Source organism: Protomyctophum bolini (genome assembly GCF_963924005.1).
Source record: "Protomyctophum bolini genome assembly, chromosome: 4".
NCBI lineage: Eukaryota > Metazoa > Chordata > Actinopteri > Myctophiformes > Myctophidae > Protomyctophum > Protomyctophum bolini.
The window spans coordinates 5,515,773-5,533,907 of NC_137865.1; the positions used below are offsets into that span (position 1 = coordinate 5,515,773).

At 40.7% G+C, this 18,135-nt stretch overlaps 1 protein-coding gene across 4 annotated transcripts in view; it reads right to left on the reverse strand.

Annotated features, from left to right (window-relative positions):
* Nucleotides 1-18,135, reverse strand: part of ano1b (anoctamin 1, calcium activated chloride channel b) — a 59,815-nt gene that overhangs the window by 11,382 nt on the left and 30,298 nt on the right. Inside the window, exons 11-18 of one of the 4 annotated variants that reach the window (XM_080761951.1) lie at nt 17,964-18,124; nt 16,895-16,989; nt 12,474-12,548; nt 10,121-10,198; nt 2,666-2,740; nt 2,012-2,213; nt 1,245-1,356; nt 259-316 (exon numbers count right to left, since the gene is read on the reverse strand). In XM_080761951.1, the coding sequence (XP_080618077.1) occupies nt 259-316; nt 1,245-1,356; nt 2,012-2,213; nt 2,666-2,740; nt 10,121-10,198; nt 12,474-12,548; nt 16,895-16,989; nt 17,964-18,124 (856 nt within the window). The remainder of the gene's footprint in view (nt 1-258; nt 317-1,244; nt 1,357-2,011; nt 2,214-2,665; nt 2,741-10,120; nt 10,199-12,473; nt 12,549-16,894; nt 16,990-17,963; nt 18,125-18,135) is intronic. The other 3 variants (XM_080761952.1, XM_080761954.1, XM_080761953.1) reach the window with 3 other exon arrangements.

The following is an 18,135-nucleotide window of genomic DNA, read 5'->3' on the forward strand; positions in this document are numbered from 1 at the left end:
TTTCACGATTTTTCAAAAATAGCAGATATACAAGCTCGTAGCGCGGCACCACGAGCTTGTAGATCTGCTATTTTTCAACTGCTAAAGTATAACGTAATGCTTTAAAACACCAAAAGGGGTTCCCGCCCCCAGAATGGGTCAATGCATCATAAAAAAACGCACAAATCAAACAGAGAGCTTGAGCTTTTGGATTGGCTATTTTCTTCTGTGGGACACAGGGTAATAGTATGGCTTAAAAACGTGCGATTAATGCCTTACCTCTTCCATTCTGTACGACTCAAACACATATAAGTAGCTGCCTGGTCTGCCCACCAGCCTTTTAGGGAAAATAAACACAATGGTTAGGGAGTGGGAATCAATTATTGCCCAAATGAAGAAAACGTGGAATGATATAATTCCGCACGCGGAGGAGAATTATATCGTGTGCGAACGTTCCACTTTGTCTTCATTTGACCACTTTTTTGGGTCCAACACCGTATAAAAACTGGGATGCATGTGCATATTGTGAAATAATCTCATGTTAAAAGGGTAAGACCACTTTTTTTGAGGTTTGGGTTGTGTAGTTACTTTGCAATGATGCAACTCCAAATGTGGACAAGAAATGAAAAAAATAACTGCTCCAGTGATTAGAAATTGATAATTCAAAATATGCTCCTCATTGACTTACATTGTAGCTAAAACAGCTCTCAAAGTCACTCTTTTAGTACGTAAACAAACACAAACAAAGTTGATTCAGACAATATAGAGCATCACCAAAACTAGTTTTCTTTTTTCATAAAAATGTTAGATTCCTGTTGATTTTACTATTTGAAGATCTGGATCCGGATCCACGGATCCAGTCCGGGGTTTTCTTCCCAATAAAATGGACAAATCAACAGGAAGATAACATTTTTATGAAAACATAAAACCACATGAGTTTTGGTGATGCTCTATATTGTCTGAATCAACATTGTTTGTGTTTGTTTACGTACTAAAAGAGCGACTTTGAGAGCTGTTTTAGCTTACAATGTAAGTCAATGAGGAGCATATTTTGAATTATCAATTTCTAATCATTGGAGCAGTTCTTTTTTTATTTCTTGTCCACATTTGGAGTTGCATCATTGCAAAGTAACTACACAACCTCAAAACCTCAAAAAAAGTGGTCTTACCCTTTAAGTACTGTATGCATTCACTGGCTAACAAGATTGCCATGCTAATGACGACGGGTCTGAGGGGTGTCGTCATGCAGTCATGGCTATACTAACCTTCCTCTGAAGAAAGCGATGTAGATGATGGGCGTGAAAGCGTTCACAAATTTCAGGATGAAGGTCTTAAAAATAAGGCGTTCCTCAAAACTCTTGTCTGTCTTTGGGACCTCTGGAAAAAGAAGAAAAACAATAAAAACGGGAGAGCAAATTGGTATGTGCGATGTGTGTAATATTACAGTGTTATTTTTGGCAGCAAATTTTGATTCGATTTTTAGTACTTTTCATTTAGTTTTAGTCACATTTTAGTCATTTAGCCGGAATGTTTATCATACGTTTTTAGTCGACTAAATCTACAGGTGATTTAGTCGACAAAAATGCATTTCGGTGGGCCTTGATGCCGTCGTAATAACTGTTTTTACACTTGCTGAAAATAGCTAAAATGACTTGATACTGGATCTCTTGTCCACTAGTCCCTTCCTAACATTTTAGTCTAGTTTTTATTTGTTGACGAAATTTCCAGTATATTTAGTCTTAGTTATTATCATAGCTTAGTTTTCATTTAGTTTGTCGGTGAAAAAAGGTTTTTCATTTTTCGTCTTAGTTTTAAGTCGACGGAATGAACACTGTCCCACTGGGGTGCATACTTACTTTAGACTAGTCATTGGTTAGACATGGGTTAAGGTTAGGTTTAGGTGTGCTGCCCCGTGGGAGGTTAGGTTTGAGATAGGTTGTAGTTCTAGGACTAATGACTGGTCTAAACCAATGACTAGTCTAAACCAAAAACTGTCTATAAACTAAGTACTGCACCCGTCCCACGTACTCACCTAACTCGGTCAGCCACCGTGCCACTGCTCCGTACACCTCGTCCAGTATGAGTATCACCACCAGGTTTATGATGGCCGCCGTGGTCTTGACCGTCAGCCGGACGTGGCTGCGCGTGATGGGGTTGGAGCTCATGTGGAGAGCCGCCTTGGTGGAGATTCGATAAAGGATCACCCCGAACACAAGGGCAAACGTCACACCAATCTGATGGACGGACGGACGGACAGACAGACAGACAGACAGACAGACAGACAGACAGACAGACAGACAGACAGACAGACAGACAGACAGACAGACAGACAGACAGACAGACAGACAGACAGACAGACGTCAATGAGTCAACTTCACCTCACAACATATTATCTGATACATGTTCACTTTAGATGTTGGCCTCAAGTTTAAAATCAAATCGTCATCTGGTTGTATTTCACAACCAGTACAAGCCAATACCAAGTGAGACTGCTCATTATGTTCCATGTGTCTAAATGTCAACTAAAGTCTATAGCTTAGTAATATAAACACAATTACATAATGGCTTATGTGAGTCACGATTAATACATTTTGCACGTGAGTTTTAACTCTTTTTCAGAATGCACTTAAATCTAATCGGAAATAAAAGTGCCATAATAATGTCGAGTGTAGTATGTTGTTCTCACCATTAACAGCATCATGACAACGTTGGTCATGTAGGCAGGGAGACGGTCTCGACACGTCAGCTTCTCTTTGTCCCTCTAGAAATTAGACACATTCCGACACTTAGAACCCTCACATCCCTCACAGTAGTCCTCACAATATAGTCGCATGGCTAAAAAAAACACACTCAAACAAGACAACATGCAAAGTGCATACAGTAGCATTATCGTTCCGTCATGGAAATGTTCCTTGTTTAGCTTCCACTAAATGCCACGCAGTGACTCTTATCTGTCATTATTGTAACTTTTTATTTAAAGATTAGACGTTGACTTTATAGCCTCTGAATATCTTACTGTATATCTGCACTATAACGTTATTATAACTTACCTGCATTGCAATTATAATGAGTAGGGTCATGCAAACCACAAATATCGAGGAACTGAACTTACTAATGCAAGCCCATCAGACTTGAAATCTTAATAAAACAAACACATTCTTTTTTTGTTTTGGCTTAGTATTCTGGATAGAATCACTGTATATTTTCCTCTTGTGATTCAATTAACTTATTTATTGTGCGTAGTTAGTGCTCTGAGCACTATACAAACAAGGAAAACGGGATTCTGCAATGGAGAAAGAAATGTCTGTGCATGCTGTTAATCCAAGTCTGCTGTGGATATGACTTCTACCATGTTTAGAGCGAGATCCTTATACCACACCAAAACCACGCCTAAGCCTAACCTACTAACATGGTTTAAACAGAACAAAAATGAATCAATCAAACCACACCTCAAAAAACCATGCTGAAAACATAGATTAAAAAAAAAAATCACACAAAAATGATATAGCCCATCTATCAATTGCACACCATAAAACCATATTTTTGGTGAACTAATCCTTCAACGAAACCACAGCACACACACCATGTGACTGGTTGGGTTTGCTGACTTACATTTACTACTTACTGTAGGCCTCACTCACACCTTCACGTCTAGCATACAACATCGTTGCATGCCAGATGTATAAACAAAGGGTAAGTGTCATGGCCGCCCCAATGCATTTCCAATGGAAGTCACATGGTTTGACACAACATTTTTGTTGTACGGCTTTCGGCTGTGTTTCGACTGCCCCCCTCCCCCTCATACAACACAAATGTTGCGTCAAACCATGTGTGACTCAGTTTGGAAATGAATTGCGAGCTTGCATCAGTCAATAGGTCTCATGCATCAGCTATACAACAATCTGTTGTGCAGGTGTGAGTGAAGCCCTACAGCACTAATCGTATGCATCTCATGCCATGCTGCTGGTGCTGGGCACAGAGAATACTTGATTCTGATTGGCCCAGGGGACGGTGTGCATACATTTTTTGACATAAATGCCGACTGCAGTCAGAAGCAGTAACGTTTGAGTAGTTACAGTACCATTATACAGTATATCCCAAGCTAATTATTTATAATAATAATAATAATAATAATACAAAGAAACGTAAACTTTAAAGCTACAATCCGCTGTCTCTCTCTAGTCTATACCAACAAAGTGTGGTATTGGCAGCAAACTACTATGAATATGACGGCACCTTTAATGTCCAATCTGATGCATTGTCTGCTTCAATTACGTTTATTGATATACTCTGCCATTAAGATTGCTCAAAATAATGTTCTGTTCATTCAAATAAGTCACAGATTGTAGCTTTTAGGCTATTGTGTTAAAAAGCTGCATTCATGTGGACGCATCCAACAGCTCATAAAAGAAAATACTGGATTTGACTTTGTCACCGCCCTGCCTGTAAGAAATGCAAAATGCATAAAGAAATCATCTTAACCACATTCGTTGGGTTTCTCCACATTATTAATAAAATAATATAAAAGACTAAAAGCATGGTTTCTGGGTTGTTTCAGTAAAGTACGGCTTATTTCAAGGTTGACGAAGATAAAGTATCAAAGCAAAGAGCGTATTGCCCCGCCAAAAAAATCACTAGTTATATACCTTTTTATTGTCGGAAGTGACCATAGCATAGCGGGATGTTCTATACTTAGCCTCCGCGTTGTGAATCATTATCCCCCAATCAAAATGTGGTTCACTGGATAGTAGAGATGTCCGATATCGGCCTCCCGATATTATTGGCCCGATATTAACATAAAAAATATATTATCGGAAAATATCAGTATTGTTTCTTAATTTATTTATTACTTCAACTGCCAATATGCCAATTATTTTTGCACATTGAGTGATTACATTTGGACATCTTTGTTTCATTTATGAACATATCCAGTGGGGCATCACAATAAAACGTGCTATAATAATAATAATAAGTTAACTGCTACAACTGCTAATTGCTGTTTGTATTCTTTTTGGAAAACTATAAAAAGATACTCCTATGGAAAGGCTTTATCATTTTACTTATATTGACCCTATAAACAATTTAGTATATACTGTAGGCCTAAATGGTACCTCGTCAGGTAAACTCCACATATCCTACAACAACTTCCGTGAACAGACTTCACTGTAGTAGCCTTTGCGTAAATTAGGCTGTCTGCTGTCGTGAACGTTTAAAGTTGGAGATATTCAAAGTCCAGCTGTCTGCTGTCCATTCTCTCCCACCCCTCACTGGGGAAGATTCCGGGAGGAAAACAGAAAAGGGGTGAGTTGTCTCGTTACCCATTTAAACAGCTTGTTGATGGGAATGACGCTATAGTGCGCGGCTTTAACTTGTAGAGTTGGCAAAGCATTTTTTTGCCCACGTTACTACTTGACGCCTGGACCAGGCGTTTTCTTGGCGACTGTCTGGTTATACCCTGTCTGTGCAGTGTGGTGTACTTGCACCACATGTGCTGTGCATGCGAACGCAGGTGTGCAGACTCTATGTGTGTGTCTTCTCAATTCTGTGCCCCCCCCCCATCTTTCTCTCTGATGCATTGTAAAAACATGTGGTGTCTCTGATTTACGCACGCGCCGTCTCACTAGTAGTGGATCCCATAGACCGGACGGACAGCTTGCGCCCCCCGATTGGCTATTTGCACTCCATAGCCTTGTGGACACGTATCCCGTAGCCTGGAGGGACGGTGAGTCTGAGATTATGAATTCACAAAAATAACATTGTTATCGTTGAATGATTTGAATTTCTTTTTTTTTGGGAATTGAGTTCCTTGGCGTGCCGGCAGCGTGCACATGAAAAGAATTACACTGGTCGGTGTTATCTTTTTGCAAGATTAGTCATGGACATCCATGCAAACACACACACACACACACACACACACACACACACACACACAGTGACACACACAAACACACACACACACACACACACACACGCACACGCACGCACACGCACACACACCTGCTTCCGCAAAGAGAATACCAGATAAGACAAGAATACTCACACATTTAGTGGCAATCACAACACCATGCATTCGTTGGCATCTAATCTCTCTCAATTAGCCAGATAGTTTTAACGCATTTATGCATCATTATGTTGCATAATATACACATACACACACACAGTAAACACACGTGAATCTGCAAGAAGGCTATAGCAATCTGACCACAGTAATCCGGAACAGACATTATGATTATAAATTAGATCCAGAAGATCCCCTGACCGAATGGAACACTGCATAATAATAACCCTGCTGTTATAGTGCATGCGACCCGACCCCCGCGACCCGACTACGGATAAGCGGTTGAAGATGGATGGACGGATGTCAGTGCATGCCATGGTGTGGAAACATGGGATAAGATATTAACAATATACATCACATCTGCATGTCCCATGCATCTACTGTAACTGTACCACGGTCCACAGACCAACAACAACCAGCAGCATGAAATGCAAGCTTTTTCTTGTACACATTCATTGAATGGGTTTCATTCATCAAGTGATCAATTTGTCATGTCAATGCCAGTGCCACGGCATGTTGCATAAAATGCAGTTTTGCCTTTTGTATAGAAACTAGGCGGTTTTCACTATTGTTCATTAAAAATAGATCAAATACTAGTAATACTATAAGTACATATTTAGAGATATATTATGTAGAAACAAATGTAATTAAATGAGCTATTAACTAATTAATGTCATAATTATGACATGTATAGTTATGTATCCCTTACTGTATTTCTTTACCCATTTAAATAGTTAATATTTACCCCTTTCTATACCACTATTCTAACAATTGTAGCAAACAAAGAACAAATACAACAAAGCACATATCTATGACTCCCAAACGTTTGGGAGTCATAGATATATGTGCTTCGTTGTATTTGTTGTTAATGTATAACATAACATATTTCTATTCATGGTTTTAAGCACATAGTTGTGTTGTGTGTATGAACTGTTGAATGAGGCCCATTGAGGGCATCTCCATTTAAAACCGGGCACAATTTACTACAGTATCCTTTATACATACCTACTGTAAATACACCTAAAATCATTATGTAATTGATATGCACATCCCAGAAACGTATAGATCCAGAGGCTCACATTATTTTATGTGTAGATGTAGGCTATGTGAAACAGCTACAAGTATTGTTTAACTTGACCATGACTCATTACATAATCCAAGTTTAAACACTTATCACCTGTGACGTGATGATTAAAATCAGATTAGCTTGTGGTGTGTTTAGGATGCTTGGAGTGTTGGCCGCAGGGTGTCATAGGGAACGTTGGAAAGACGCCAGTATCTATTTCGCTACATTTGCTATAAGTGAGTAAGTGAGTAGCTGCTCAAAATTAGCCTGGAACTCACCTATGCTTTTTATGGCATATAGGCAGCTCCCGGCGGATCGGGAGAAACTAGGCACAGCTGCTGGACATGAGACTAATTTATTAGAGCGACAGAGAGAGAGGGGTGTGTGTGTGTGTGTGTGTGTGTGTGTGTGTGTGTGTGTGTGTGTGTGTACGTGTGTGCGTCAATTTAACAAAGGTGCAGGCGATCAGAAATCAGCAGAGAGTGAGCGACGTTTGCGCTGCTGTATGCCGAATTGAAGTGGACTCGGCCCCAGACTTTTTTTTCTCCTCCCTGGAAATAAAAACGTCTGGGTTTCAGAGACTAGCTCAAAATAGACATAGCTAACTAGAAAACAAACCCAGACAATGAATGAAAGAGTCCGGCATCAGCTCTACAGTAGAAGGTCTAGAAAGAAAGTAATGGCTTTATATTATACGCCAGCTGTCTAATGGCTTCGTACACTCTGTGGGGGTGCATTCGATTAATCGATATGGCAATATATCGGACGATAGGTGAATCGATCGAGAGGCCGCTCTACCGATACCGCAATAAATGGCATGAATTATCGGTTTTCTGTTTAACGTTATCAAAGGGCCTTGCAAGTTGCAATGCACTTCCTTCCCAGACCCCTCGTTATAGGATGTTTAGACATTTATCTTAATTTAAAGATCTCTGTGGGCCTGAAAGTGCTTTATTGTATTAGTGTATAGCGTTTATTCGAGATATATCGATGTCGTATTGTGGACTCGGGATATATCGTGATATATATATCTTGAGATTGCAAGCAATATCCCCCACTAACACACCACGCCACATCTGATATGTGTGGCATACACAATATCAGTAGAGCCCGAAATAAAAATAAAATGTTGGCCACTTGACCCCACTAAGAAAACTAATCTTGTTGTTGATGGAGATATAAGTCTGTGGGGGTGATTCCATCGGTGCAGAGTGGGCAGAAGTGGTGGAAAGTTATTTTACTTGAGTACTGTACTTTTGAGCTACTTTTGAGTATTTCCAATTGTCAATAAATTTACTTCTACTCCACTGCACCTCAGATCTAAATATTGTACTTTTACTCCAACTACATTAATGCGACTCATTGTGAGCTTGTATAGTTCTGCTATTTTCAAAAGATCTATTATACATTTGAAAACATATAATGGGATATTAGTACTTTTGAAGCCAATACTTTTGTACTTTAAAGTACATATTGAATTGTATTTCTATATTGCAGAATTGATACTTTTACTTATAAGTAAAAAAAAAAAAACGTGAGTGCTTTTTCCCCACCACTGGTGGGCAGTCCGTCAGAGAGAACTGGAATTCCTTTTGAAGCGACCGTTAATCGGCTCCCGTTACCCTGGTGTTTCCATGTCACCAGCTGGACCCGGAGCTGTTGATAATCACTTTTCACAAAGTGTGCACTAACTACACCACCCAGATCACATGTTGCGTTATCTCTAACATAGACCATTGCTGTTGACAAGACTTTTGCCGTCTAGTACCGAAGTCCTGATGCCCACTCCCACTGCGTTTTAAACCCACATTTTAAACCCAAACCGCACCAATTGGGGTGAATTGAACCAGTTAAATCACGTGGGTCGACGTGCGCCAGGACATATCCGTCCCAGCGGTGTGATGTGTCCCGTTGCACGCCGACCCAAGTGGTTCGACTGGTTCAATTCAGTGTGTGTGTGTGTGTGTGTGTGTGTGTGTGTGTGTGCGTGTGTGTGTGTGTGCGTGCGTGCGTGTGAAATTGAAGAAGCATTAAACAAGGTAGCCTCTAGACCTACGCTACGTTGCAGAGCTGTTTGTATAATGTGCGTTATTCATGTAGCCGAAGGTGAGTTATAAAACTCTGGGAAACCTGCACTGCATGTGATACAGAATGAAATGCCCCCGCTATAGTGGACAGATTCAAATTAAGGAAGCAGTTCTAGCTATCTTGCAGTTGTGAGTATAAGTATACTGACACTTTTGTTTATGGAAATAGTGATGAATGAAACCCAATGAGCATGGCACAAAAGTAAGGAATGGTATAAGGAGGAGCAGAAGGAATGAGGAAGAAGGAGGATAATGATCTGGGCAACAGAATGAAGAAGAGAGCAGGGGTAGCATCAGAAGCAAGAGGAGGAGGAGAAAGATGATAGACAATGAAAATAACGCAAAATAAATGTATGCTCCATAGGATGATGGTGTCACTTGCCGGCAAGAACTGGCTCCTCAAGGTAACAACAAGAACTGACTCTTAGGCCTATACCAACAATTATTTACTCTTCACAATTATTGACTCTTCAAGGTAACACAAACTGACTCTTACGAACAACAAGTACTGACTCTTCACAAGAACCGACAATAACAACAAGAACTGACCCTTCAAGCTAATACAAATACGAACTGACTATTACTAACAACAAGAATGGACTCCTCAAGGTAACGAACTCTTAACCATAACTGACTCTTCAAACTATACTGTAATAAGAACTGACTCTATAAGTGAACAATAAGAACTGACACTTCAAGTTAATAAGAAACAGACTTTTAAATCGATAAGAAAGAACTGACTGACTGACAATGTGTTGCAATGTGACACATTGCTAGCATGGATAAGTGTCCATTTTCGATGGCAAGCAACACCGTCATGTCATGGAGTACGAATACATTTTGAGGATGAAGACGAGACGGAGTGCAGTTAGTTATGATGGAAGCTCCTGGACGGTGGAAAAAAAAAAGGATAGAGGAAGCTCAGTCTACCAGTCGTAACCCCGCCATGGCAGTCTGCATTGTCTGCTGCCATTTGTTAGGACGATCCTCACCCTGATCTTTGGGTTTCTAGCACCAAGAAGGACAGCATACACACACACACACACACACACAGAAAGACCAGACCACACATTGGTATTCACACACACAACAACAACAACAACAACAACAACAACAACAAATACATATATATATATATACTGTGTTTATAGACAGATAGAAAAGACACAGCTAGGGAACAAAAGTTGAGATAGCATTTTACGTAGACATAGCACTTTCTAGTGTATACTCTGTCTATAGCTATACTGTACAGATGTTCTACTGTTAGACAGACGCTAGGTTCTTAGCGTCCTTGTGATTTTTTTTTTAAAGATACACTTTTGGCTTTTCTGCCTTAATTGATAGTTTGAAGTGAAGACAGACAGGAAAGAGGGAGAGAGAGAGATAAGGGGAGAGACACGCAGCAAAGGTTGTCGTGAACGGGACTCGAACACGCGACACGCTGTCAGGCCAGAGCCCGTGTGGCATACACCTGGACCAGTGGGCCAGCGGGCACCCCTTCCATTATGGTTCTTGATGACAAAATATTTGAAGTAGCCTATTACCATGTGTTGTTAGCCTCGCGCTGCGATACTAATATACCGCTGCGCTGCAATCGGGGCATATGCATAATTATGCAATAGGGGCGGATGGAGTCTGGCTGCGCCAGGCTAATGTGTTGTCCTTGTTTAATGCTCTGGATTAATGTAAAATCGCTCTGGATTTAGAGTGTCTGCTAAATGCCTAAATTGTAAATTGCAAAAGGATATAAAAATACAGAATTTGAATAGATTTAGTATAGTCTCTAGGAGAAATACTAGGCTACTGTTCCTATTTGATCCAGCAATTAATACTAGTAGTCACACAGTTGTACATAAATGATAAATGATCCACAGTATGTTCTAGCAGAAACAAATCATATACATTAATACTAATATACTCCCTGTATCTATTTATCTAGCACATACTGTACACACAGCACACAATATTATACGGTTGAACAGATACCGATCGCGAGATGGAGCAGTCACACCTAGCCTGAGTGCAGTGTTGTTTTCGTCGACGAAAACTATGACGAAAAATGTTCGTCGACTACCTTTTTTCACTGACGAAAACTAAATGGAAACTACGCTAAAATAAGCTATGGTGACTAAAACTATGACCAATATACTGTCGATTTTGTCAACAAATAAAAACTAGACTAAAATGTTAGGAAGGGACTAGTGGACAAGAGATCCAGTATAAGTCATTTTACACTTGGTTGCATGCTGAAAATAGCAGATCTACAAGCACACAATGCGTCACAGCGTGACGTATTGTGTGCTTGTAGATCGGCTATTTTCAGCAAGTGTAAAATCAGCCATTACTACGGCATCAAGGCCCGCCAAAATACATTTTAGTCGACTGTAGATCAACTGTAGATTTAGTCGACTAAAATCTTATGACATTTAGTCGACTAAAGCTAGAATAACACTAAAGCATTCCAGGTGACTAAAATATCACAAAAACGAAATGAAGTTTCAGTCAAAACTGTCCAAAGACTACAACTAAACTAAAATGGAAATTTGCTGCCAAAAACAACACTGCCTGAGTGAAACTACGACTGGACTCAGCGCTGGGTGTGGCTGCGCAACCTGTTGCAGGATAAATCAGTCATCTCCACAAACATTCCGGGAGAGCCACTGTCCGGACAGAAGAGAATCATCTGCTCTCGTGAAAAAGCTGTTTTATTTCCTTGTTGTGGCTATGTAAGACAGTATACACTAAAGGCATGAAAAGCAGCATGTATAGCCGCTTGGAAATAGTGTTTTTTTTTGTGTTCGGCTGTCGTCTCAGTCCAACAACTGAACCTGTCACACCGACGCTGCAGTAGTATTGGGTCAAACTAAAACAAAAAGCTATATTTTGTACATTACTGGTATACTGGGGGGAGCACTGAAAAATAAAGTAGTCTTACTTTAAAGTGGTATCGGTGCACCGCTAAATAATTCCTAAACAAACTACAGTGGGATGGAGAGACGGTTACAGTATATGAGCACAGAGGAGACACAACAGCATTGAAAAGTACACATCACTCTGGAAGACTGAAGGAAGGACTTCCCCTAGAAGACAACTCTATCCACACTTTGCCTGGGCTGTGTCTGCTCCAGTTCCTGTCGATTTGATCCAATGAAAGCCAATGAAACTGGTCAGATGACCAATGATATATCCAATGACATCAACAGGAACTGGAGCACACACAGCCCAGGAAAAGTGTGGATAGAACTCACTCATTTCTACCCAAATATAGACATAGTGGTCCTACCTTCAGCTGGTCTCTGTGTTCTTTCTTCAGCGACTTCTGCATGACTCGGAACTCATACTCCGCCCTGTGATGGTCCTGTGGTGAAGTTGGTGGGTGGGTCCGTGACAGGGTGGTGGGTGGGTCCGTGACAGGGTGGTGGGTGGGTCCGTGACAGGGTGGTGAAGGTGGGTGGGTCCGTGACAGGGTGGTGAAGGCGGTGTGTGGGTCCGTGACAGGGTGGTGAAGGTGGGTGGGTCCGTGACAGGGTGGTGGGTGGGTCCGTGACAGGGTGGTGAAGGTGGTGTGTGGGTCCGTGACAGGGTGGTGGGTGGGTCCGTGACAGGGTGGTGAAGGTGGGTGGGTCCGTGACAGGGTGGTGAAGGCGGTGTGTGGGTCCGTGACAGGGTGGTGAAGGTGGTTGGTGGGTCGGCCACAGAGAAGGAGAAATAAGAAAAAGGAAAAACACCATGAATTGAATAATGCATTTCTTAACTGAGGATGTCCATTCAATGTAAAAGTCTCAGACCGTATCGTATCTCATGCAGACCTTACAGGAAAACGTCATATATTATTTATGCAAAAAATACATGTTGTACTAGTACACAATTGGTAACATGAAACTGTTCCAACCAAGTATACTATAACTTTAATGGATTATTACCTTTTTTCAACAACGCTTCAGGAGACAACATAATAATGGCGATGATGGAACACATGACATGTACAGTAATAGAATGTTATGGTGACAGCTGAGAGTGCGGTGCTAATTGAAGAGGCGGTAGTGAAACAGAGTGAATACGGAGCACAGACATATAGACAACAAGACATGCATGTGTGATAATACGTCACCAGAATGCTAGCGATTAAAGGATTGGTTTTCAGTGTCAGAATGGGGGGGGGGGGAAGCAAACCACTGCAGTGGAGTCTTTTGTGATAAAGACAAGACTGTTCTATTGCTCATTTACATGAGCAGTGGATTTGACCTACTGTGTCCTGCTGTGGGTATACATACATACATACAGTACAGATACAGTAGTTGTACAGTGGTTTTCAACCAGTGGTCCGGGGACCATCAGTGGTCCTTGAATGTGTTCCAGGAGGTCCCTATATATAGCTAAATGATGGAGAGTTGGTAAACAAATAATGGACCCTTATAGAACTCTTGAGTGAAATCAAATGGAACCCTTGTGGCTCTGTGTCTGCATTCATTGATAAGTCCCTCAGCAGGCGAAAAACGCATACGACACAAAGAAATAATGGACCTTGTTAAAGGCTTGAAAACCACTATATATAGTAGTACTGTAGTATACTATGTATAGTAGTATATGTATAGTCGGACGTGTGAGTGGAAAAGTGTAACGAGTTCAAATGTAACATTTTTCAGAAAAACCCACGTTTCTATGTCAACCTTTTTCATGTCAAGGATATGTATAGTTCCAGGGACACCGCAGAAGCCAATATTTTAGTTCAAAATGTTCCCTCTGAAATATACATTCAAAGATTTGCGCCACATTTTCACGACTATTCAAAAATAGCAGACCTATACGAGCTTGTAGATCTGCTCATTTTCAATAGCTAAAGCATAACATAATGCCTAAAACACCAAAAGGGGTTCCCGCCCAGAATGTACGCATGATAATTTACGAAAAACACACAACAGTTTTGAATATGGAGATAAGAGCTTTCTGCCCGACACCAGCGATATATTTAGTCGACCGGGGTTCCTCCAGGCCAGCGCTCCATGCTAGATCCTCTAGTCTTTTCCCCTAAATCCACATCTCTCTTTGCCGAAAATAGACCGACAAGGTCACACATTGTGAGCTTGTAGAAACAGTAGGCTATTTCTGTGAATTTTTGCCCTAAAATAGGGACACTAGGGTTCAAGTGGCCAAAGTAAAAATAACAAAATCTAAGCTTTTTTTGGCAGACCAAAAAAATGTGCGTGTGTGCGTGCATGCGTGTGCTTGCGTGGGTGAAATACACACAACATGTGGGTAGAGAGGAGCAGTGCCAGAGCAGCAGACAAAAGCTGTGGAGCAATTTCAGAGTTTTGAGTGATTGTAGTAGAAATGGAACAATTCAAACCTTGAGAGCCTCCTGTTAAAAAAAACATGGTGAGGGTTGGAGATAAAGAGAGACAAAACAAGTAGGCAGGGGAAAAGGGGAGAAGAATCGTTACTGAAAACATCCAGGACATTCTTCACTCGTTCCAGGGATTTCCTGACAATAGCAAAGAAATGTCATTCCTATAACTGTGCATTGACTTTCATTATAAAATGCCTATACTGTGCATTAACTTTCATTATAAACACCATGCATTTATGAATTTAGCCTTACATCCCTATTCTGAGCATAAGAATCATTCGGCAAACATATTAAGATAGGCAAACAAGGCCACACCAATGCAACTCCAACTACTTGCAACTCCTTCCTTGCAACCATTATCCCCCAATCCCCAAAATGGCACCAGTCTGCAACTGGTCAGTCCACACCGCAGCAAAGGTCTAACGCTTTTGGCACATCTACTACCGTACATGCCTGTACTGTACTTCTTAAAGGGCCACTTCACCCCTTTTGCAACCAGATCTTATTTGAATGAAGTTTGGGAGACAAGAAACACTTTCCTGGGGTTTTCACGTGTGGTAATATGTGTTTTCTTTTAGATATTTTAAGTATTTCAAAGTGTCAATGGGCTCCGTGATGTCATGGACACTGCATGGGCTCACTTCCATCCTGGACTACAATTCCCATAAGGCTTTGGTCCACTGCTCCTCCTTGTGGATATGGGGGGGGGGGGGGGGGGGGGGCTGTCTTACTGAGACAACATGTAGTCCAGGAAGGAAATGAGACCAGTGTCCATGACATCAGAGACACTGGGCTCACTGCTAAATTATAAAATATCTAAAACCACATATTTCACACATAAGACCCGCAGGAAAGTGTTCTAAATCTTCTAAATGTCATTAACATATTATTTTTTTTGCAAAAAGGGTGAAGTTTCCCCTTAATGCATAGATCAAGTTGGTAAAGAATGTGAGTGTTTGTCTACATGTAATACTGTGACACCACTTTAATGATTATTACAGTATCACATCTAAAAACTTTTAAAACTTGAAATGGTCAGATCATCTCCGATGGCATCATGAAAAAAGACACCAAAATACACCTGTGAAAATCATGACAAGGTATCATCGTCATCAAAAGACCACACACACACACACACACACACACACACACACACACACACACACACACACACACACACACACACACACACACACACACACACACACACACACACACACACACACACACGCACACACACACACACACACACACACACACACAGTCAAAGGGATATTTCACTTTCATGTTCATCAACATATGTTTGCTAGTGCTAGATTCTGTATTTAGATATTTGCCATCTATTTTATCAGACCATTTATAAAATGTATTTCATTTCTATTGAATACTCTCCCCATGTAGACTTGAATTCATGGAGACGAGAGGGTACACTGCATGGTACAGCGCTTGTTCCCTATGGAGACACAAAGGAGAGCGTTTGTGTCTCCATAGGGAACACCCCTATTATTATTATTTTCAAGTCCATTCTCTCCAATTTTGAAAGAAATGTGAAATTCTCCTCGTATTCATTTTGAGCTTATTGCCGAGCTGCTATTTTTTTTAAATTTTGAATCCTGAAAAAGTAAAACCGTTTTTTGGACACACACAGACCTACAGAGACGACATACTGTCTGGTACAGTATGGAATGCAACACTCAGAAATAAGCAGTGGTGGAAAGTACTTCTACTTAAGTACTGTACTTAAGTACAAATTTGAGGTATTTGCACTTTACTTGAGCGTTTCCAATTTCCAGTACTCCAGAGCCAACATTTGTACTTTTACTTCACTACAATAATTTGAAAACTTTAGTTACTATAGTTACTTTGGCGATTTTAAAAACATACATTAACCACTTTCAACCCTATACATTTCGGCCATTTGAAAATAGATGATCTACAAGCTCACAATGCGTCGCAACGCGCCGCATTGTGAGCTTGTAGATCTGCTATTTTCAATAGATTTCGTACACATTTTGAACTTGTGAAATGGGACATTCTGCACAATGAGTCCTTTCACTTTTAGTACTTTAAGTACACTTTTATGCCGATACTTTTGTACTTTTACTCAAGTACATTTTCAATTTTACCGTACTTTCACTTGTAACAAAGTACTTCCAAATTGCAGTATTGCTACTTTTTACTTAAGTAAAACAATTGAGTACTTTTTCCACCACTGGAAATAAGGCCCCACTGCGTCGTGCTGTACGTGTTCTGCTTGATTTACAGTAGTGTGCCGCGAATGGCAGATGAGCTATTTCTGGCGCACTGACAGGTGTTTAGATATGTTAGCTAGCACACACACACACACACACACACACACACACACACACCTCCTCATCTTCAAAACCAGTCAGGTCCCACTCATAGTTGAGCCTCATCTGTCGTCTCTTCCAGTGCTCCATAAACATAGCCGCTGTACAACGAAAAGGGGGAAAAAATAATTCATATCACAATCAGAACTTCAGCCTCACTCCCCATCTCCCGCCGTATAGTCTGCACAAACCCACCTTTTCAGACTCCATCATGGCCCGTAGCACTTGCCCTATAGCCCCTTAGATAGCAGTAGCACTTTATGTAGACGTAGATAGCATTTTATACAGACTTATAGCATGTTACGTAGACAGCACTAGAATTGCTTTTTATGTAGTTATATCACTTTATAGTAGGTATATGGTATAGTATAGTATATTATATTTATATATGTAGTATAGTTGCTAATTCAAAACAGGTGGTACGCAGGGGCAGTTGAGTGATATCTAACGAGCACTTCCAAACTGCAACACTTGGAAAAAGAATCACCCGCAAGGACAGAAAGTAACTCATAAAAACAGAAATAGCAGTAGAACTTTATGTAGACTTAGATTCTAAGTCTACATAAAGTGCTATAAGTCTGTATAAAATGCTATCTAAGTCTTAGATAGCATTTTATACAGACTTATAGCATGTTACGTAGACAGCACTAGAATTGCTTTTTATGTAGTTATATCACTTTATAGTAGGTATATGGTATAGTATAGTATATTATATTACATATGTAGTACAGTTGCTAATTCAAAACAGGTGGTACGCAGGGGCAGTTGAGTGATATCTAACGAGCACTTCCAAACTGCAACACTTGGAAAAATAATCACCCGCAAGGACAGAAAGTAACTCATAACATGTCTACAGTGGATTCTTATGAAACAAACACTTTGAGGATAGAAAGAGAATAATTCAAGCTTTTCGTACAGCTGCAGTGTTGGTGAGTTTGACGTTGTTTAATACAAGCAGATAGGACTTTTCTGTTTGGATGAATGGGCTGCCAATGGGAAGTTGCACCTCGCCATTAAACTTATATGGAAAGATGGCCGCCGTCTGCATACGGAGAATGTGTTTGTGTTCACTCACCCCATAGAGCCATGAATATAGAGAAGAACACAGTAGCAGGGTTATCAAACAGATGGCTGGCCCTGGCCGTGCCACAGGCCGTGCTCAGCTTCCAGTAGCTGCATGCTCTGTCACACAGAGGGCACATGGACATGTTGTTCTTCGGGTGACAGATCTCCATACTGGAAAAGAT